This window comes from Eptesicus fuscus, chromosome 1 (assembly GCF_027574615.1).
Source record: "Eptesicus fuscus isolate TK198812 chromosome 1, DD_ASM_mEF_20220401, whole genome shotgun sequence".
Classification (NCBI taxonomy): Eukaryota; Metazoa; Chordata; class Mammalia; order Chiroptera; family Vespertilionidae; genus Eptesicus; species Eptesicus fuscus.
The window spans coordinates 9,349,463-9,372,698 of NC_072473.1; the positions used below are offsets into that span (position 1 = coordinate 9,349,463).

Sequence of the window (23,236 nt, forward strand, 5' to 3'; positions counted from 1 at the left end):
GAGCTAAAGAGGGAGAGAGGGGACAGCACCCCACACCTCCAAGGGGTCAGGAAGATGAAGCCTGAGAGGCAACCATTGCTCCCTGGATAAGGATTGTCACTTGTAAAATTAAACAGAAGTAGCACTTCTGGGAGTTTTCAAAAAAAAAAATAGGGAGGAAGAAAGAAAGGAGCTGCAGTAAAACATTAATTAAAACTTCATTAATTTAGAAATTTGCAAATGGGCTTTGCTGAATTTTGACCTTCATGATAGCAACACAGAAAGGGTCTAAGAAGTAAATAAATAGGACAGGTGGGCTGTAAGTGAAATGTCTAAAACACTGTCCTGCCCTGGTTTGTGAGCTCAGTGGTTAGAGCATCAGCCCATGCACCAAAGAGTCTCAAATTTGATTCCAGGTCAAGGGCATGTGCCTGGGCTGCGGGTTCACTCATTGCCCCAAGTCAGGGTGCGTGCAGGAGGCAACCAGTCGATGTGTCTCTTTTGTATCACTGTTTTCCTCCCTCCCTCCCTCCTTCCCTCCCTCCCTCCCTTCCTCCCTCCCTTCCTCCCTCCTTCCTTCAAGCAATGAAAAAAAATATCCTCAGGTGAGAATTAACAACACAAAATAATATAAATATTGTTGAAATAAACAAACACATTGTCCTGTCCATCTGGTTCTTACACAAATCACCCTTGACCAGCATCTGGAAGAGATCCAAGGCAGAAGGGCCTGACAGTGGCTGAGTCCAGGGCAGGGGCCAGTATAGCCAAGAGGTGCTATATGAAAATAAAGAAAACAATCTGTGCTTCAATTCAATAAGCAATTGTTGTCGCTTTCCCAGTTACTCTGCACTGTGGGCCAAAAGCTGAGGACACAGCAATCACTTCTGCAGGGGCCTGTCTCAGGGAGCTTACAGCCAAAGCTCTGGAGACTCACTCAATAAGATGGGAGAAGCCTTTCTTAGCAGCATCATTCCCCTGCAATGGGACACAGAGAAGCCTGTGGAGGAATGGAGCTATGGAGGATCTTTCCAGAGGTGGCACTGGAGCTGAGCCTTGCAGGTTAGTGAGGAGGCACTTGCCAGGGGAGTGGGTGCCATTTAATGCTCTGGGTTAGGTTATGGATGAGAGCGAGTTGGCCAGTGATGGCTGTCCAGTCATGATCTGCTGTTATGGAAACTGAAAAGGGACACAATTGGAAGATTTTTTTTAATGAAAAAGAAGAGAAGCACCAGTGTGGAGTGGGCACTGGGGACAGGAGAGCCAACACCAGCTAGAGACAAACAGCCCCCACTTCCCTTGACAGCTTGTAGGACATCATGTCATTCCAGCCCAGGGCAGCCACTAATGCCATAGTAATGACAGACTCAAGGAAAGGTTTTCTCTGCTGAGATGCTTAATGCATTTTGAAAACATCCCATTGAAAACAATTGCAATAAAAGGTCTTAGAGCTTAAAGAATTACCTTGGTTCTCCCACTGTCTGCCAAGTCACATTCCCCAGCCACACAAAGAAAATATCCAGTCTCAAGTACCTTTGGAGCACCCATTCACTTATAAACAGTTGATATCCTCTTTACATGTTTTCCCTTTGTTACCACCATTTAGCCAAGGACTTCTGCCAGACAAGACCTACCTTATTAGCTGGTTTCCATTAGTATACTTGAAATCATAAAGCTGCATTAAAAATATCATTTCTTAACCACAACAACAAACTGTTAACACTTGCTTCCAGGAAGACTGAATTCCCCAGAGCATTTCAATAGTCTCCACTGCCATTGTGGCCACCTTGAGGACTGATACCTGCTGACATCCTGTAATCAGGAGCTGAGTGTTTAGTGAGGATAGTACTTGGATCCCTGACTGTTTCTTTACCCTGGGACACAGCTCCCATTCTGGAGGAGGAAATGATGTTTGGGAAACTGCTCACCTAATTCTGAGTTCAGAGGTTATTAGATAATATTTGTCCTGAATGCCTCTTCTACACCTGGATAAGATGTAAGATGAAATAGTAAAAGGCATGCCACCCTGATATCAGAGTCCTGATGGAGAAGGTGTTGAGTGGAACAGCAAAAGCTGCATTGCTAGGGCATGTGTGGTGCCACCATTGTGCATTAACTATGGACAACCATGGGTACAAGCCCTGTAGGACGAGTGGGAAGTCAGACCAGAGCAGTTGCTGTTCTGCGACTTTTTTATACACTGGTTGTTCATGTGATTTTGTTTGAATTAAGAGGCCTACCTATGGCCAAATATAGTTTAACCCTAGTAGAGAAATGGTGAGAACCAAACTGAAGGCCTGGGAAGGCCTGTTCAGGGCAAACCACTGAGAGAAATAAATTCCAGATTCTAAGAAATTAGACATTGGGCATTATATTCCAAGCAAGGTTTGGACCATAAAGAGAAACCTGGCAAAGACAGAGAGGTGGTGTCCAAAGGGAAGTGAGGATGCAGTAGTATTAAAGGCATAGAACTAATCAAAGATGGTGGGACGCAATGGGAAGTGGGGATATACTAACAGATATATAACTGATGAAAGATGGGAAGTAACTAGTTCCAGCAGGCTTTGCTGGAACCCACAATCAGTTCTCAATTTCTATCTGGGGTTCTTTTATTATTTTTACAAAGGTAACAGCTTTATTGAGATATAATTCACATATACAATTCACCCATGTAAAGTGTACAATTCAAATGTTTTTTTAGTATATTCACAGAGTTGTACAACCATCACCACAATCAATTTTAGAACATTATCATCACCTACCTGGGGTTCTTGACTCTACAAAGTAAATGGAGAAATTGGAGAAAGATCAACCAAGATGACAAGAGGATTATAAAGTAGTAGCTCAGAGGGCATGAGAAGAGATGGGACTTCAGTCCTAGGGAAGGAGGCTGCGGAAAGATCTGGTGTTTAAAATAGGGAACTACTAAAAGGATGATATTTGGCCTATTTTTCCATTAAGGACAAGCAAAAAAAACTGGACTTGATGACAGCAAGAGAATTTAGGTAAAACATGAGGGGGGAAAAATACACCCAACTTCCTGGCAATGTTTGTAAATTCCTGGGTTATGCCACCCTAAGAAATAAGACTGACAAATGGTCATCAAAGGGTGAGTTTTGAATAATGGGTTCTTCCATTTTCATGGTGTTGGTACAATAATCATGCATCCCTTCAGAACTGGCTGAGTGTCCACCCTTTCTGTGAAGTGTTGACCAGCTGAACCCCATTTACTAGGGAGAAGCTTCTAGAGAACCCTGTTACATGCTAGATGAGTGATGGCCATTTGGATCAATGAATGAAGGTTGTAAATAATATTTTCCTGCTCATATCAGCCTCATGGTACTAAACCAGAAAATATGTCAGGGGCACTGGAGCCCACAGCTACAGATCTCTCCCTGATTATTTGATAAATTCATTCTTCAAAGAATTTTGAACTCCTGCTGTGGGCCAGGTATAAGAGAGATCCTAGAGATAAAGCAGTGGTTCTTAACCAGAGGTGATTTTGCCCTCCAGGGGACTGTTGGCAATGTCTGGAGATATTTTTGTTCACAATGAGGCAGGGGGAAGGGTGTTACTGGCCAGAGATGCTGCTAAACATCCGACAGTGCATAGGACAGTACCCTTCAACAGAGAATCATTCAGTCCCAAATGTCAATAATGCAGAGGTGTAGAAACTTTGAGATAAAGAATTAAGATTCAGTCCCTGCTCTCAAAGAATTTTGTCTGTTCATTGCAGTGTTTCTTAATATGGCTTTAAATCTCTGTTAATGAAAATTTCTGCATTGAAAAAGAAACTCTTTGAGTTCCTTATTTGAAGCAATTAATTGTAAGTAAAAGCGAATTTCCTAATTCTATTTGGGACTGACAGCATGGTGCTATTGATGTAAAGGGTTCATTACATTCTTACTAATAAACCTTATATTTAAGAAATATTCAGTGGAAGGAGGACAGTATCTTTTATCATATTTATCAGCAGAGTGAGCCTATATTTTTATTTGAATGTTTATGTAGATTACAGTTGGGTAGAAAATAACCTACAAGTTGGGAATATATAGTAAACCTCAATGGTTCATTTCCTTTACCTTGAACTTGTTCATAATTTCAGCAGGGCATAGTTAAGATCTCTCTTTACTTAGAAATCCTCTGGTTTAATAATAGTTGCAGATGAATTGTTTGCAATATTTTGGAACTAGTTATTTCAAGCACTCATATATACTACTTGCTATAAAATCAACCAATATGTTAATTAAAATAAAATACCAATTTATTAAAGTGGCACCCTAAGGACCTCAAATACTCCCTATTTTGTTTTGTTGATGTGGGAGGTCAGTTATTTGACCTGGTGATAGTGAGCTGCTCTGGAAAATTGCCTTTTTTATTTAATGAGGAGCAAAGTTGGCCAGAATGACCTCTAATGCTTTTTTCCCTGCTGTTCAAGTTTTCAGCTTAGCAGCTTTTGAGTGTGGCTTTTAGAGGCTTGGCATCCTCACCCTTCAGCTCAAAATCTCCCTTTATCATTGTGCCAAGTGCTCTGGGCGTTCCAGTTAACTGAGATGGTCTTGAAAATAATTGAAAAATATCTGTAGTTCAGACTCTTCACTAATTTATACTGGTTTTTGCCCCCAAAGAATCCAAATTCCTGTGGGTTCATTGGGCTTCAAACCCAATATTTAAGAATCATCACAAAGTACATACTTTTTGAGTTGCTGATGCTTAAAAACTGAAAGCAGAAAACTCTTCTGAGCCTCAATTTCCTCACTTGTAAAATGGACTCTAAATCTTTTCTTATTTTTTTAAAAGTAATTATGTTATTTTTTCTTATTCATTATTATATTGATATGCTCTGTCAGTAGCTGGCTACCTTTCTCTCTCCTTCCTTCCTTCCTTCCTTCCTTCCTTCCTTCCTTCCTTCCTTCCTTTTGTTTGGAGTTTTCACCATTGAGAACATACTTTTTCATGCTTAAAGTTGAGAGTTTTGCCTTCAAATATAAACAAATTTTTAACCACACTTTAGAATTTTCAACTCACTGTCAAGGACTTCCTTGGTTAGGACATTAACTGTGTCCTCTCTAAATATTTCCATTTTCCTCTAAATCAACTAGTTTTTACTTTATCAGCAAGATCAGTACCCCCAAATATGGATCTTTGTAACTTGTTCCAATTTTTTATCATTTCTGAACTGAAGCCAGCTGAAGCCATCTTGACAAGTCTGAGCAAATATCAACATCCCTGGGGACTAATCCTCTTTTTTTAAACAACTCTGAAAAGCTGTTCTTTAGGTTAGTTGGCCCAAACATTGTGTGTGTGTGTGTGTGTGTGTGTGTGTGTGTGTGTGTGTGTGTGTGTGTAGAGATGGGAAATTATTAGGTCATGAGATAAAGCTTGATGGAAATCTTGTATGGCAGAAGCCTGAAAGTGGATTAGTTGGAGACAGTTGTGAGGGGGGGAACATAAAGGTCACCACAGCTGCCTGTCTCAAGTCAAAAAATGATGGGGCCTGAGAGTTTGCCAGTGGCCCACTCTGTGAGCCTTGTAGGGATCGTGTGCCTCAGACCAAGCACCATGGTTCCAGGCAGATGGTTCTTATTTGTTTGTGTGAAAGGTTGCAAACTTCTGACTGGAGTAGAAGTAAGGCATTGAACCATCATGGAACTCTAGGCTCACACTGGCCACAGCAAGACTTTGCCCTTCTCCTGATTCCTTGGCCTGCACGTAGCCAAGTGGACTCATTTCCAGTGAAGGGGAGCAGGCAGAGGATGACACTGCCCCAGTAGCACAACCCTGGTCCCAATGCAATACTCTGGGTGTAGCCTTCACAGAGCTCAATGGGCAAGTAGCCCAATGCTAAAGCTGGTCCCTACCACAACAGCCTCTCCCCAGAAGCTCCCAGAGATAAATGGCAAGGCCCATGAATGGGGTCAGCTGGGGTGGGTGGGGAAGCCTGTTGCAGGTACCTGTCCCAGGGCTGGGGATAGCTCACAGTGGCTCAACACCCAGGGTTGGCTGTGGAGCCCACATTTATCACCCAACTGGAGCTGACATCTGAAGAGAAAAGGGCATTGCCAGACACAACAGAGAGAAATCTGTGGTTTGAGGTTTTTTAAAGTAATTACAGCCTACCAATGCCTCCTTTTCCACCTGTATGTCACTCAGCTTTAAGCACTTGCTTCTAAAGGGAAATTTGAGAATTCTGTTCCCTCGAGGATGGAGGAAAAGCAGCTCTTGCCAGTACTCTGTGAAGTTGGAGTACCCTGCTGGCTGGTATAGAACAATTGCCTGACGCTGTGGGGGCAGCAGAAACAACCACAAACATGGTGAGAACACATCTCGGGTGGATGGGAAATGCTAGTCCCTAGGCACATTTGTATCGGTGGTATTTGAAACTAGAATACACATGTCATGCTCAGGAAACCCACAATGGGAGTGAAAATGGAAAAAGACTGCACCATGTAGAAGCTGAAAGTATGGAGTCTGGCTGGGGCAAAAGAACCGACTAGTTAGCCTGACAAAGACAGAAATTTCATTATTTACCATCATGTCACACTTGGAAAAAGAAATTTTAACAACACAGGAAAAGAGAAGGAAAAAGAAAAGCCATTTTTGGTGTATGGTACAGGACCAGCTGAAGCTGTAATCCTACACACAGAGGGCCATGTAATAAAAGAACAGCCTTGCAACTGCTTTTCCTCCTGTTTGTGTTCACAGTAACAGCTGGATACATACTAATTGCAAGAAGTGAAAGAAAGAACTTTACGTTTAAAAGCAGACATGCCATGATCAGTCTCTCACCAGCATGATTCCAGACACAAGTGTGAGGTGGCACCTAGCAAGTCTGTTTGAAATGCACACTCACAGTTCTTCACTTATGTGGTTGGCTTTAGGCTGTCCGAGGAGGGCAGCATGCTGTTCCCTCCTTCCAGGTGCATCGCTTCTGCCTATCAAGAAATGGCATAAGCAGGCGTTCTCGGCCATGGCACCAATGACATTTGGGCTGAATCACTCTCTCTGGTGGGTGCTGTCTTGTGCATTGTGGGATGCTACCCACCAGATACCAGTAGCACCTTCTTCCCCAGCTGTGACAACCCAAAGTATCTTCAGGCATTGCCAGATGTTCCTTGGGGAACATTACCACCCCCAGATGAGAACCACTTTGCTAAACTAACAAGAAATGACTTTCTCTTCCCTCTCACACCCTACTCCCAAATATCTACCTAGGGTCTGAAACACTGGTGAGACATCTCCACATCCACCAGCAACAAACTTTTCTCTCTTTCTGAGTGTCCTTCAGTAATATGTTTGATTTGTAAGACTTTTGGTCATTCAGAAAAAAATGCTTTTATTGCCTTTGAAAATAAGGTCATTTCCAGCTAAAAACCATCTTTTTAGAGAAAGTTCAGACACAGAATTTCACACACCAGGGTCTCTGTGAACTGGAAGTGGCCTTGGGTACTTGAAATTCAACTCCTCCAATCCCACACCCTTTGCCACATTTTTACAAATGAAGAAACTGAGACCTAGAGGGGGAAGTGACTTGCTCAAGGTCATACATATTCCTAATCCTCCTTGTGTGGAGGCATAGGCCAATGGAATTCTTCTTTGCCCAATATGCCTAAAGAGCTTAGGTCTCTAAACACAGAGAACTTATAGTGCTTTACAAGCAACAGTTTGGGCTAAACAATGTCAGTTAAGGAATGCAAAATTTAAAATGATAGAATGCTGTAACCAATTAGTGCAAACAAACATTTATTGTGAAATATTCAGCCTACCCTTTATTAGGTATTACATCATCAAAGCACTTTGTGGCAATGAAAATAGCTTTTTTACCCTTCTGATTCACCCAATATTCCATTAAAGCTGCAAAAAAATGTGCAATCTGCTTGAAAAATAGGTTGCTCTTATTTACTCATTTGTGAAAAGTCAAAAATAAAAAAAGGAAATGATGCTAGCTTACAGGGCCTCTAGAACCAATTCACCTTCCTGTTTCCTAATTACTCCCCAACATAATTAACAAAGATAATTCATTTTAAATGCCTTTTTATAAAACCAATGCACCTTTCTCCATATTATAATCATAAAATTAAAAAAAAACAAAAACATTTACTTTCTTGGAAAAAAGGTGGCCAGCCGTTGTTTTTTGATCGGGAGCATGTGTATTTCCTGGGAGTTCACTTTCTTGAACTTTAAGCTCCGGCTTTTGACAGGTTTCCTAAGGGGCTCTGTGTTTCCCATGGACTCTTCTCCTTGACTGTTGATGTCGTAGCCCTGAAATACGGAATCTTCTCTTTTGAAGGAGAAGTTTTTGGTGGACACTCCTGAGAGGCCTTTGATCTTGCCACAGAAGATAGTAGGCATGGCATCTTCCACCGAGACAATCACCTTGGCAGCCTGGGAATTGCTCACCATGTCAATGTTATTTTCAGCCTTGACCTCACTGTTGGGCTGGCTGGGCTGGCTGAATGGCTGGGTGGTGTCACTGCTGCCCAGGTGGCTATTCCTCATGGCTGAGGCTTCATGGGGTGTGGCAGGGGCAAAGGGCATCTCCATACCTCTGGGCAGTTTCTCCTGCACCTTGTGACATGGGCTGTCCACTGACTTGCTGCTATTATACAGAGTCTCAGGGGGAGGCTCAGACTTCCGGTGGGCTGCCAGAGACAGGTCTAGGGCTGCATCCTCCTGGCAGATCGGGGGACTGACTGCGCCAGCCTTGAGCCAGGGCACTGACTTCATGGAGAGATCCAGGGCCTCATTCTCACTCCCCATCTTGATGACTGTGTGGCGGTTGAGCTGGAAATACTCCTTGGGCTGGAGGATGTCAAAGGGCTTCAGTTCCTCCTTCTCCAGAGGGGTCTGAGTGCCTTTAAAGGGGTGTAGGCCGAAGGAAGATGGCGGCTTGGATAAATTGGGGCTGAACTTGGACTCAGAACTCTGAGGCACTGGGATGGGGATGGGAATGGGGATGGGTACAGGCAAGGGGACGATCACAGGGTAGGGCACCAAGAGGGTGGCTGGCGGGACCAGGGGGGACAACGGGGAGTTAAAGGGCTGGGGGGGCACAGGGGCATATCCAGGAGGAGGCTGACAGGGTGGGGAGCCAAGAGTGCTCTGTGAGGGAAACAAATTCTGGAGCACAGCTTCAAATGGCAACGTGGGCTCCTGTGGCTGGCTGGGGATTCGCAAGTCCAGGAGCTGGGGCTGGGCCTCGGGGTCCTCTGCTGCCTGGAAGAGGTTGTTGTGGATGGCATTGGAGGAACATGGGGCCTCCTGTGGCAGGACTAGAGGAGAGTTGAGGTGCTGAAAGACATGCTGCTCCAGCACCACGGGCAGCTGCACAGGGCCCTGCGTGGTCATAACATAGGTGGCATTGCCATTAGGGTTGAGCTCCGGTGCAGTGCTTCCCTCCACCTGCATGTGAATGGGCATCACCACCGGGCTCTCCCCGAGGCACAGGGGCTGCAACACGGTGGCCGCCACTTTTAGAGCCATGCCGCTCTGGGACTCAGCTGGGGGATTCAGAATGGATGGGGCCGGCACCGTCACCAGTGCCTTCTTTACCAGGTCTGTGGAGTTGATGTTCCAGGCCTCTGTGGTGATCAGCTGGGCCATACCATTCTCCAGTCTGTTATTGGCCAAGGCAGGAGAGGAGTTGGTCATGTCCATGGAGAGGTTCTGTGACTGCAGATCATCCATCACTCACCTTTGATGCCACTTGACCTGCAACATAGAACACACAATATGAATTTTCCTCCAGAGACAATTTATAATTGCCTTAAGAGCTATCTTCACATCTTTTAAAAGTTTCCATGTCTTCATTAACCAGAGAGCACACCCATCTCTCTATGTACACATACATGTTATAGGCATTTCTTAATATATACGAATAAACTCGTGTGATCAGCTGTGCCTGAAGAGTCCCAATTTAACAGAGGATTTTCATATAAACAGATGATATAATGACTAAATTGCCAAGTGGGGTTAAACAGAGTATTTTAACCCTAATACTCAGGTTATATGTTTAGCCTTCAACAGACACAAAGAGTCGTTCCACTTTGCTATATCAGACAGTTAAGATATGCAGTGATATGACTTGGTCAAATTCAAATAGGCAGTAGAGTCTGTCCTTTAAGGAAAAAACAACAACCAATCACATTAGAATAGTCTATGAAAATAGAAGAAAGCCATCCCAAAACTGTAATTGAAATTTTTTTAAAAAAATTAAAAACCAACACTTTGTAGTAATAATTATTCCAAAAGAGGCTTGATAAGAGGAAGAGCAGTGCACTTAGACAAGGGAGTCATTACAGTTGTCTCACCATCTCCCTCCTACCAATGACATCCCCTTTCTTCCTAATTTCCTACCAGTGAAGATGCAAAACTTGCATGAATGCTCATAGGGTTCAATGTCACCTTTGCCACCATCTGTTTGATCTGTGACTTCTTTTAATGTCTAGCTGTCAAGAGGAGGGGGTATTGATGATTCTAGGGCTGTAGAAATGAAGCACTTGTTGGGAACAAGCATCCTCAGAGGTGAGATACACTCTCTTGATGTCCACTGCACCTCTGGCCATTGGAGAGGCCGAAGAACCCAGCACAGGTGCTTTCTGGAGGAAGCAGGGCTGCAGCTGCCAATATGACTCTCCATGGAAACACCTCCATATTTAGCCTGGTTACCATGGAGAAGGCAGGCACCATGTATAACTCCAAGATCTGTGCAGCCCCGGAGTCTGATTGGGATCAATAATAATTCAATAATCCTCAGTCTCACTGTGCATCTCTGATTCTAGACCTCACCTCTCTGAAATGTATAGACTTTAGTCCTGTGATCATCTAGTCCTTCCTTGCTCACCACCAAGTTACCAACACAACCTCAAAAACAGATAAGAGAGGTGGCCCAGCACACCATGGGATTAGAAATAAGCAAACAAGACATCGCTACAGGAAGCAGCTTTAACAAATGAACAACTCTGTGATGTTTCTAGATCGTTCAAATGTGCCAAATGCAGAGAACAAGGAGTTTCTGTGAATCAGGAGGAGGGGAAGGCAAGAGGAAGGATACTATGCAAAGCATTACTTTGTGGAGAAAGACTGGTGGATGATGCCCTTGGCAGGTGCACTGTGGTGCCTCTGAGGAAGGCTCCAGAGCCTGGCTCTTTAGGGGCAAAGTGCCCTCTGTAAACCATGAGGTGACCCAGCATGCAGGCCAACAGTGCCTTTGGGGCAAAGTAGGGAGGCAGCCTGTCCCCAGGAAGATGCGGGACCTTGCCCCAGTTGCAGGGCCTGTTTTTCCTGAGAGGAATGCTCCCTGATTCAGTCCAGACAGCACCATATTTCCAATACACCATCCATTCGTTCCTGCATGCAGGCATGCATTCATTCACTCATCTAATCAATTAATTTGCTAAATGTCTACTGCATACCAACACTTTCTGGGGGCTAGAAATGCTGTCATGGGCCAGACAGACAAGGTTCCTGCCTTCAAGTAGATTACAGTCTAGTGTGGAAAAAATGCCTTTGATCCGACAGAGATTTGCTAGCATGAGAAGGCATCCAAGTTATGCCAGAAGAGGAAGCAACATCAGCAGGACAAAGCTTTGTGAACTACTCACTAGCAGCCCTGCAAAGGCCCTGAGAACTTAAGACCTCCTTCAGTAGGGTCTGCCTTGTCCCTCTTACTGGCCAGAACTCTCAAGGGGTGGTGAAAAAAGGCTGAAGAGAAGCTGGGGTGGGGCTGGTGAGGACAAGGACAGCAGTCAGAGAAGGCACCCATAACCACCCATCTGAGGTAGCTTCTGATGACCTGCAAGGCAAGTCACTGAGAGAAGTCATGTTCTCTGTTTCCTGTGGGCTTAGGATTATCCAAGCAGTGAGACTGTTTTTGTCATAATGGGCTGTACCTATCCACCCTTCCAAATGTGGTGGCCTCCCTCACTCTCTGCCTCCCTTACCACTCCCCCCACCAAGGGAGAGGCAGCAACTTCTCAATGTCTCCTTACACTACTCTTGGAACACACATTCAGCTTAGGTGCCAGCTCTCATTTCTTCCTGAAAAATGTCACTCTTCTCCCTGCTTAGCCCTGGTACTAGGCCTGTAATTTCCCTGGAACCTTCCTGCTCAGAGTGTGAGGAAGGGACCTGGCCAGGGCAGGACATCTCCCACAGGCCCCTGCCCCTCCCAGAGATAGTCAGAGCTCAAACTCACTGAGCATTCGCCATGTGCCAGGCCCTCAGTTGAGAATGCTGAGAAATTTCCATGCATTGCCTCACTTAATCCTCAGAACAACCCTATAAGAAGGGTTCGATTTTGAGAGAGGAGAACCAAGAAGGCGGCAAAGTTAAACAAATGAACTGCGTCATGCACAGCAATTTCAAAAATACAACTGGAGGACAGAGTGTCTGCCACCCAGAACCACACGAGAGCTGGCTGAATGGTGGATTTACAACTAAGAGGGAAGAGGAAAGAGCAAACTCGGAGGGGATGAGGTGTGGAGGTGCGTGGGTCGGGCTGGTGGTGGGGGAAGGGACGTGCGGCTTTTTTTCCAACCCTAAGGGAGATAAGCTCCCCATCACTCTGAAATCCAGCTTCTGGGGACACGCGGGAGACCCAGACGCCTGCGGGGAGAGGCTGGACTCTCGACCTTCGTGTCGGAGAGTGGGAGTAACTTCCTTGCAGAGGTGCGCCCAGCAATCAGTGTTTGCTGCGCTGGAGTGCTGGACGAGGGGACTTGGAAACGTGGAAAGGCAAAAAAAGCAGACTTGCAGCCATTGCGGTCGCCACGCCATGGCCTGGTGGCGCCCTGAGACCCCGCCCTACCCTGAGACCCGCCCCACCCTGGGACCCACCCCGCACATTTTGCAAGCCCACCCAGGCTCCAAGCAGTGGCTTTTGCATGTGGGCGGCCTGCCCTGTGGCAGCTTGACCAGATGAACTGCGGTTCCAGTTGGACTGCTCCAGGGCTGCTCAGGCAGGAGGAGGAAACTGCAGTTTTTGCTGTAACTCCTGCTGAATGGCCTCAGACAGTAGCTGACCTACACTCCATTGGAGACCCAGAAACTAGGGCATCTAGTGGTCGGTGTGAGATGACACCAGATTTCAACCACGCGCATAAGGGACACATTCAAGAGGCAGACTCAGTGAGCACCAAAGCCTTGCTGCAACAAGTCCTGGCCCATAAACGTGTCTCCTGCACAGCAACTCTTCCTTTATAGACACAGAGGGTCCTCACAGCCAATTGGCCTGGAGGAAAATTCCTCCCAGTGACACCAACAACAATCAAGACTTAACTACACAAAGGAGGACCAAGATGGAGGCATAGGGCGGACGCCTGATTGTTGCCTACCACAACAATTTTGAAACTACAACGGGAAAACAGAGCAGACACCATCCAGAACCACCAGAGGGCTGGCTGAGCAGATGCTCTACAACTAGAATAAAAGAGAGGGGTACGCAGGATGATGCTGATGCCGGTGACCCAAAGACCACACTTTAAGAACTACGGCTCAGGCGACACAATGGCGGCCTGGAACGTGCTCGGCACAGTTCCCCCGGCAGTCTCCGGCTGAGGGAACGGCTCCACTCACTGCTGAGCACGGACAGACGAGCCCCTGGGAGACATGGGGTGGGAGACTCCACGCTTGCTGACCTCCGAGTCCTTCAAGAATCTCAACGCCCCGGAAGTGGCCAGGTGCGCACGCTCGGTGACCAGCCCCTGGGTCTGGGTGAGGCCACGCGCCTCTGGGTCTGGGAGAGGCCACGCACCCCTGGGTCCAGGTGAAGTTGGATCCCGGGTCCGGGTGAGGCCGTGTGCCCCTGGATCCGGGTGAGGCTGGGTCCTGGGTCCGGGTGAGGCCGCGCGCACCTGGGTCCGGGTGAGGCCACGCATCCCTGGGTCTGGGAGAGGCCACACGCCCATGGGTCCGGGTGAGGCCACGCGCCCATGGGTCCGGGTGAGGCCACGCGCCCCTGGGTCCGGGTGAAGCTGGATCCCGGGTCCGGGTGAGGCCATGTGCCCCTGGTTCCGGGTGAGGCTGGGTCCCGGGTCCGGGTGAGGCCGCGCGCACCTGGGTCCAAGTGAGGCCATGCACCCCTGGGTCCGGGTAAAGCCACGTGCCTCTGAGTCCGGGTGAAGCCGTGCCCCTGGGTCCGGCCGAGATCAAACCAGAGGGAGTCGGACCTGCATTACCACCATCTGTCCACCATCCAGAGCTGAAAAGTCAGTGCTGACATGTACACATAAGGAACTGGTGGACATTGAAATTGGGTCTCAAAAGAACTGTTGGTCCAGAAAGAAACTCACTACAGACTGATTCATTTGCCTGTCAGCATAACTATTATTGCTCGTCTCACATTCAGTTCTTATAAGTATATTTCTAGTGACACATGATCTCGCTCATCTAGGGGAAATGATGAACAACATAGACTGATGAACAAGAACAGAACCAGAAACAAGGAGGCATCGATCCGACTATCGGGCCTCAGAGGAAGGGTAGGGGAGGGTGGGGGGAGGGGGGAGAGATCAACCAAAGGACTTGTGTGCAAGCATATGAGCCTAACCAAGGGTTAAGGACAACAGGGGGGTGGGGGCATCTGTGAGGAGGGGTGTGGGATGGGAATGGGGGGCTGAGGACAAATATGTGACACCTTAATCAATAAAGAAATTTTAAAAAAGGGTTCAATAATTATGCCCATTTTATTGACAAGAAAACTAATTCCTCAAGAAGGTTAGATAACTAGCTTAAGGATACATTGAGGCTGGGATTATAATTTAGGGTCAATTCCAGGCTGCTTTTCCCTGTGGAAGCAGTGAGGGCCACAAACACCCCTCCATGCATTTTTTTTCTTGGCAGAGAGGCCCCTATTGTTCCTCATTCAACACCAAGTGCAGGTGCCTGCAGAGGTGTGTGCGAGAGAGTGCTTCAGAATAACATTTCTTCAAAGTAGTGGCCAGGTTCCTTCCAAAAAGTCATTGAACTATTTGCTCATCTCTTTTTTTTCTACTAGGGACCTCCTCATATCCCTTTTGTCAGGGAAGGAGCTGAATGATCCCCAGAGTTCCTATCCCTGGGCAGTGAGTGCAGCCCAAAGTGGCTATGGTTGTGTTACTGGATGGTTAGGAGGCCTCTATTTTCTCAGCCTGCTTCCAGTTACCCATCTACTGCACCCTGCCTTCCTGAGACAGATGTCATGTGGGTGGTAGGGTAAGTTAGTACCCATGAGTTCCAGGGAGGCCATCAGACTCCCTTGCCAAGCCTCAAGTCTCTGTGAACAGGACTGAGGCCAGATGGATTGCAGGACAGGGCACAATGCAGTGGGGGTGAGAGTGTGCATCTTAGGGACAAAGGGACAAAATCTCACTTCCACTTCCTTCCACATGATAGCTTTGGACCTTTCTGATGATTCAGCCAATGTAAGCCTTGAGAGCACTCCAGCCCTTTCCCTAGAAAGCCACCCCCTGCTGATATTGCCTTTCCTCCAGCAGTGAGTCCCAGCTCTCCACCAGGTACCAGGTACCTCTTTCTCTCTGGTCATCCTGCCCTGTCATTCACCCTGCTAGAAGGCACCTTAACTAGGGGACAGCAGATGGGGGGCCTGAGTGCACCCAGTATGGGCAGAGCATGCCCTGAGAATAACAACCAGTTCAGGGATGCAGGTTCAAAGGGGAAGTCTCTCTCCCCCAAGATGAGCCATGAAGTAAGATAAGGACTAGAGAGAATGAGGAGGCCTGTCCTCCATGCTGATTAGGATGGGGTGTGGGGTGCGCAGAGAAGTCAGTCAAATCAAGGAATGTTTCAAGAGCCACCAACTAGTGCTCAAGCGGAAGGGGGCAGTGATTTCTTCAGTAGCCACCGGGGACATTTTATATGGATTTTTAAAACATTGTTGGCCAATGGATTTAAATGAAGTCACCCACCCATCCTCCTGAGCCCATTATTACTAGGGGTGTGGGGCAGGTTGGTTAACAAAGCAGTGTGGCAGTGAGAAGTGGGTGATCTGGATCTGCAGGTTTCAGGAGACTCTTACCCTCTTGGCCCTTGGCTGGGGAGGGAGGGCTGAAGACTGGGGGTTGGGGTGCAGCCCAGTGTAAGCCATATGACTCCTGGATGTAGACTCTGGGGAAAAGCCTCAGGGCCAAGGGCAGATAGGGAGTTGGGGCGGAACTGTCTGGGGCAGCAGTTGTGCTCACAGACTTGTTATCTGAACCCCTCATCTTACTATTGCAAAGAACTAAGTGTGCCAGGGGTGGATTATCCCAGGATCTGCCCCTCAGTCTGGAGCCCTCTTTGGCCTTTGCCATCACCCAGAAAACTCCTGCTCACCTGTTAGACTTTGGGGTCTTATCTTCTGAGACATCCCCCAACTCACTGAGTTCCCACAGAACCCGGCTTATCCTTGTCTAGTTCTGACCTCTTCATACTGGGATTGCCTATTTACTCGTGTCTTCAGGAGGAAGAAACTGTCTCACCACCTCCTCTTTATATCTGTACCTGTGAATAGCAGGTGCTCAGAATGAAGGAGAGCATGAATGAGTATCTAGTACACCCTTCTGAGCTTGGTCTTCTCATGTCCAGGCTCTTGTTACAGGCCCACCATTTGTAGAATCATGGCAGTTTAAGACTGGAAGGGGCATTAAAGCTTACATTTCTATCCTCTTCCTGATTCTTTTTACAGATGAGGAAACTACGACCCAGAAAGGCTAACTAAAACTTCCCTGAGGCCAATGAAAACAGATGTCACCACACTCATTGTGGGAAGAGCAGAAGGCCAGGCCCCACAGGAGTCCTGGAGGGTAACATGGCAGCCACCTACCTTCACCAGCCAGTGGGAGCCTCCAATGAGACAGTGGATGTAAAAGCACTTTGTGGACAGAAAGAAGTCCGGCGGGGGTGTCTATGTATTCATCCTGGGCTCCTGTGTTTCACTGACATACCCAGAAAAAGAACCAAGCAAAGCCACATGTGTGCTGCTTTCCTCATAAGGAATTCTAGTCTGAAGAAGGTGACCTGGGGCCTAACTTCAGTCAGTGACCCACTCTGCTTTTGTGCCCCACCACACATTTCCACCAGCCATGCCTACCTCTCAGGCCTGCTGCTTTCAGAGTATTGCACAAAGCACCCATTTCACTCTATGGGCCTCCATATAAATGGACATTTTTATATGAGGATTCATTTATGGCTTAATTTAAAAAGTGAAAACACTTGACCACTCAGATAAATTAACTATTGTCCAGGTCCTAGAGTCCATCTATTTTTTCATTGTGGGCATTTGACACTTTCTAACACACACACACACACACACACACACACAACCTAATTTCCTCATTCTTAATGCCTTCAGCCACATCCTAAATCAGGCGTCCTCAAACTATGGCCCGCGGGCCACATGCGGGTGTTTTTGCCGTTTTGTTTTTTTACTTCAAAATAAGATATGTGCAGTGTACATAGGAATTTGTTCATAGTTTGTTTTTGTTTTTTTAACTATAGTCCGGCCCTCCAACGGTCTAAGAGAACTGGCCCCCTGTTTAAAAATTTTGAGGACCCCTGTCCTAAATGATCCCCTGAAATGCCTGCACAAACTCAAACTGAAGGAACTTCAGAATGTGACTGTGAACCCCCACTGACCCACGGTAGGGTCCCTGAGATTATCTCAGGCAAAACCTGTTTCTGAGGTGGAAATTGGGACAACAGCACTGGAGCATGTTGAGAGTCTCTCTCAAAGATCGTGTTCCTGAGAGGGGACTGATTTTATTTTGTGAATTGAATGCATTTGCACCACAGAAGCAACTATCAAGATGACCACAAGCCCCCAGACCACAGCAGAAAGCCCTCCTGCACAAATGTTTTAGGAATGGGTACTTGGTATGGTGGGCAGGGGCTAGTTACCTCCCAGCAACTCAAGGCAGAGACAATTGCCCTCTTGGGGGCCCTGTGAGGACCCTAGGACTATCGGAGTGAGGTCTCTGGAAAGGTGAACTCAGCCTCAAGGGAAGCCATCTTACTGATTTGGGCTATCATGGACAGATTCCACCCCCAGAAACCAGCTGACCCAGTGTAGGCTTCAAAGTTTCCTCCTCTGGCCTCTATCACAATACAGGAATTCTGGAAAAGTCTGGGTCCCTGGCCCTGCTCCTGGTGATGCTCTCTTCAACCTCAATGGTCTGTAGATGTAGCCTGCTTTCCTCTTCCACTAAAATAAGCCTCGTGTAAGTTTTGCTCAGCAAGATAAATTTTTTCCTCTAAACCATTCATTTCAATGTATATTGAATATTCTGTATATTCTGATAATTCTCTGAAAATAAGTGTGTTCCACCCATAGAATCTTGACAGCTTTGCTTTTTGTGGAGCTTATATGCAGTTATCAGTCATTTCAGGTCAAAACTGGGTCGTCTGTATCCTTGTGGCTCAAAGTGGGTTCCTTGGAGCAGCAGCAGAATCTCCTGAGAGCTTGGCCCCGCCCAAACCTCGTAAATTAGAATCAGCATATCAGCAAGCACTGGGTGATTTGTGTGCGAATTGAAATCTGACAAGTTCTGGCTTAGCACTGGTTCTCAGACTTGGCTGCACATTAGAATCACCTGGGAACTTTCAAAAATACTGATACCTGGGTCCCACCACCAAGACTGATTTAATTGGTCTGGGGTACAGCTGGGTCATTGGAATTTTTTAGGACATTGGGGATTTTAAAAATTCCCTGGGTGATTCTAATATGTAGTCAAGTCGGGAACCCTTCATGCAAACGCCAGAGAACAAAGCAGCTGGTCAGCCAAACTTCTTCTTTGTGACTAACCTTGCTTCTTGCTTCACAGAAAACACAAAAGCCATCAACCCCAAACTCTCTCAAGTTCCCCACAGGCTCACAGTGTCTCCCCATGTCTCCCTACCCTCAAGAGGAGATGAGATGTCTTTCCCTCTTCAAGGTTGACTTCCCTGGAACCCTCTGCTAAGAATCCTACCCCCTTCCAACCACACCCTATTCTGAGTCTATTTTCTGCTTTCTATCTTGTATTTCAGCTATATCCTCAATGACTGACCCAATTCTATATAAAAATCACCAGCCACTTACTAGGAGTTAAATAAGCAAAACCTAAGTTTCATCCTTTAATACAACATGGATATGGCTTCACCATTCAGGACCTGATATGCACTAAATATCTAATAGGCAATTCCAACTGGGTTAAAAATGCTTTAGCTCTCCCCATAAGGTGTAATAATTGTCAATTACTTTCACCAGTGATTACATTTTCTGAACTTTAGACATTAGCACAGGGCCTTTATACTTAAGCTGTGAACATAATTACCACATGAATGTCTTCCCAATTTGTTTACAATACAAAGAATATACTAAATAGTCACCCACCTTATTGCCAATTGTCTTTTACACCCAGAGATCTATACAGCTTTCCAAAAGGAACATGACTACCCAGGTTAGCTTTGAAAATGAGCTCCCAAACATGTTAATTTATTAAAACAGTGGTGGCCATGTGGTTGATGACTGAGTGTCACCTTCATGAAGATGAATAAATAGTGGCTGTGGGGAAGTTCTGTCAGAGAGAATAGAGTGCAAATCTTAGCTTTTATGTAATACTGGTGAAAAATGGAAGAGATGGGCAAGTCAGACAGAGGAAGTGGTGGTTATCATGAACTGGCCAATGACACCAGGGAACACCAAGGCTTTCCCAGAGAGTGAGGTAAGATAATCCGGGGGCTTCCATAAACCTTAGTTATGTTCATTTTATGACTTTATCCTTTTTATTTCAATTTTCTATTTTATAGCATATGTAATAAATACAGAAAGACATAATTTAACAATATGTTGAAGGGATGTGCAATTTTTTTTTCTGATAGGAGTGCAAAAGTGAAAAAGTTGCAATTCAGTCAGAGAGATGATGCTCTCAAGGCCCAGTGAGAGTTCCAGGGTCCCCCTGTCTGAAAAAGTCTTGGGGTCACTGGTCCAGTTTACTCCTCCCATTTTTCAGAGCAGGAAGCTAAGGTTCGGAGGTTACATGAAGTTCAGAGATTGTAGAATTCACAGACTCCCAGACCTTGCTCCTTCAAAAGCCTGGTCCCTCACCCATGGCTTTGGTTTCAAATTTCACTTGAGCCTAAGGCAGTGATGGCGAACCTATGACACACATGTCAGCACTGACACGCGTAGCCATTTCTGATGACACGCGGCCGCATGCCGAGGATGAAACATTTGCTGCTCCTGAGGATGAAACATTTGTGACTAGAGTCTTGGAGTTAGTTTTTTCCTCAAAGTGACCCACTACCTGAGTTATGCTCAGTTTTTTGGCGAAGTTTGACACACCAAGCTCAAAAGGTTGCCCATCACTGGCCTAAAGGGTCCCTTCCTAAATCTCTATCTTTACCAGCACTGAACACCAAAGAATGTGATATGGTCTGATTCAATTGTCAAAATGTCAAACAGACTGTTCGATGCTTCTCTGTCTCTGTATCTATTTCTGTTCATCAGTTTCTGATGTTCATTATATTACATAAATGAGTGAGATCATGTGGTACTTATCATTCTCTGACTGTCTTATTTCGCTTAGCATAATGCTCTCCAGTTCCATCCAAGCTGTGGCAAACGGTAAGAATATAAGGATAAGCAATGGACGTAGACACTGGGGGTAGGAGGGAGGGCATGGGCTGGGGGGTAGAGGAGGCCGGAGGGAATGGGGGGAAAAGGAGACATATGTACTATTATTTGTAATACTTTAAACAATAAAAAAAGTCAAACAGAGTTTTATGGGTGAAGTTCTTGATGAAAAAAAAGATGAAATAATCCCTTGAGTCTGTGATACCTAATAGATAAGAGATTGAGATGAAATAGATAATAGAAGAGATGAAATTCAAGACACATACTAGTATACACACAAGCTGTTTTTGACTGTGGGAAAGACATTTTATGTCCCCGGGACTCATTTTTTTCTTCTGTAACACGGGATACTGCCCTACTCTCATGGTGGGGTGGAAAGTTAACTCAGGCTTCCCAAGAGTAGTGTCTACTGAGAAGTCTACTGAGGAGTCAAGCCTGGCCTTCTAGGAATTGCTGTGGTCCATGAAGGATAGGTAAGTGTGGGCATTCTGGGAGAACTGAGAGAAGAAGGAAAGTACACAGGGGGTGGGAGAAAGGGCAAAACTGGGGTGGGTTTGGCTGGGCCACTCCCATGACCACTAAGAAGACCCCTCCCTCACCCTTGGAACTTTGAAGGCCAGGCCACAGGGGTATGAGGGGAGCAGCCTGTAGGGAGGAACCAGGAATGCTGAAAACTGAGACATTGGAGAACTAAGGCGGGTTCTTCTCAGAGTTCTGATCTGTCTTTAAACAAGGTCAATGGAGTGAAGGCTGAAAGAAGAGAAGATAAGAAGACCTCTTCAGCTTCAGTCAGAGCATGGTCTGTCTCTCTTGGGACTAACCTTCCCATTGCAGGGCAGTCTCTGGGTGTTAAAGACATCCTACTATATGCCAAACGTACCTACTATGTGGTCTCTGCTGGGTCTCAGGTTAGGGCTGGGCCTCAGCAAGTAAATAGGTTTGTGCAAATCTGGTTGAAAAGAGAGATAGTAAAGCTGGACAAATCAGAAGAGTACAGGAAAAATTTCACTACTAGAACTAACTGCTCACAGGCCTGGTTTTCTGTTGATAGCTTTGACTGGATTCCATCAGAGCACAAGAGGGATATAGGAGACTGCCCTGCCTCCTTTCTCACCCAGGAGGAGAGTGTGAGCTATCTTTGCATTTCTAAACTCATTTCATATTCCTGATGACCTCTAGCCTGCTCACAAAGAACCTATGGCAACCCTGGGGCCTTGCAGGCCTGGGTGTAGGACTAGAATAGGGAACCAGGTTCACATCCATTCATTTATTTATCCTTTCAAAAATTATCTGAGTAACTACTATGTGCCAAGCAGGCATTTCCTATTCCTCCACCTTGGTTCTGTTTTCTTCATAGGCTCATTGCTCTCTCTTGGCTCAATTCCCAAATTAGTATTCTGCCAGGGTTATCTGCTCCTAACAGGGCTCCTTCAAGGCCCATTTTTCTTGCAGAGGTAAAGGAACAGTCTCAAAAGAAGGATGTTAGTCCCCAGGCAGCAGCGGAAAAATGCTTTGATGCAGAGACCTCTCTAAGGTAGAGGAGAACTGCTTATTCTCCAGAGAGGGCTGCCTCTGAAACTAAAGGAAAAGAAGTGCCCTTCTTAAGTCCTGGCGAACCTCAGTGGAAGGTGAGAGGCGCACCTCAGAATCACAGAAGAAAATCATGAAGAACTGCTGTGTGGCAGGGCACACTCACTTAGACAGTGGGCTGTGAGAGTCAGTGAGTATCTGTTCCTGGATCCAGCCAGGGCCTCAGAGCCTTTAGCAGAACCCCCAACACCCTCAGGTGCTGCTTCCAGAGCAGCCATCTTGTGCAGAGGCACAGGTCACATTTAAGGTCTCAGGCCAAGGTCTATTGCCTTAAAACGCTATGGGTTTTGGAGATTTCTCTGGCAAAAAAAAAAACAAAAACAAACAAGCAAAAAAAATTTCTTACACGTGGAACAAAAAAGCAGGGTGAAACCTGCCTCTGGAAGAAAAAAAATACTCTAATTAGATTGAGATTCAAAGGTTAAATTTTTGTTCTGGGAAAAAGGCTGTTTATAATCCTGTGTCATTAGCAGGACATTTTCCAGAGACTAGTGTGCCAGAAATAGACACTCTAAGGCAGTGGGTCTCAACCTTCCTAATGCTGCGACCCTTTAATATAGTTCCTTATGTTGTGATGACCCCCAACCATAAAATTATTTTCGTTGCTACTTCATAACTGTAATTTTGCTACTGTTAATGAATTGTAATGTAAATATCTGTGTTTTCCAATGGTCTTAGGCTCTACAGCAGCGGTTCTCAACCTGTGATCACCTAAGACCATCGGAAAACACAGATATTTACATTACAATTCATTAACAGTAGCAAAATTACAGTTATGAAGTAGCAACGAAAATAATTTTATGGTTGGGGGTCACCACAACATGAAGACCTGTATTAAAGGGTCGCAGCATTAGAAAGGTTGAGAACCACTGCTCTAAGGGGTCACTAGAAAGAAAGGGTGTAGATTTGTGAAGTACAAAGGACTGTAGTTCAGATTGTCCCTTTCTTCTAGTGTATGTGAGCCCTTCACATCACTGGCACGGAACAGTGCCAGCCTCACCCTGAGCACTGTGTCCCCTGTGAGAGTGGTCAAAATTACAAGCTTTGAACTCAGACAGTCCTGGGTTCAAATTTCAG

The 23,236-nt window shown here is 46.0% G+C and overlaps 1 protein-coding gene across 4 annotated transcripts in view; it reads right to left on the bottom strand.

The window, feature by feature from the left end:
• Positions 1-686: 686 nt before the first annotated feature.
• RAI2 (retinoic acid induced 2) overlaps positions 687-23,236 on the bottom strand; it is a 78,577-nt gene continuing 56,027 nt past the window's right edge. For 2 of the 4 annotated variants that reach the window (XM_054720622.1, XM_054720634.1), the window contains exons 2-4: positions 8,081-9,690; positions 6,833-6,914; positions 2,585-2,756 (exon numbers count right to left, since the gene is read on the bottom strand). In XM_054720622.1, the coding sequence (XP_054576597.1) occupies positions 6,857-6,914; positions 8,081-9,666 (1,644 nt within the window). In that variant the 5' untranslated portion in view covers positions 9,667-9,690 and the 3' untranslated portion in view covers positions 2,585-2,756; positions 6,833-6,856. Of the gene's footprint in view, positions 757-2,584; positions 2,757-6,832; positions 6,915-7,705; positions 9,691-23,236 lie in introns of those variants that run through there. The other 2 variants (XM_054720627.1, XM_008154949.3) reach the window with 2 other exon arrangements.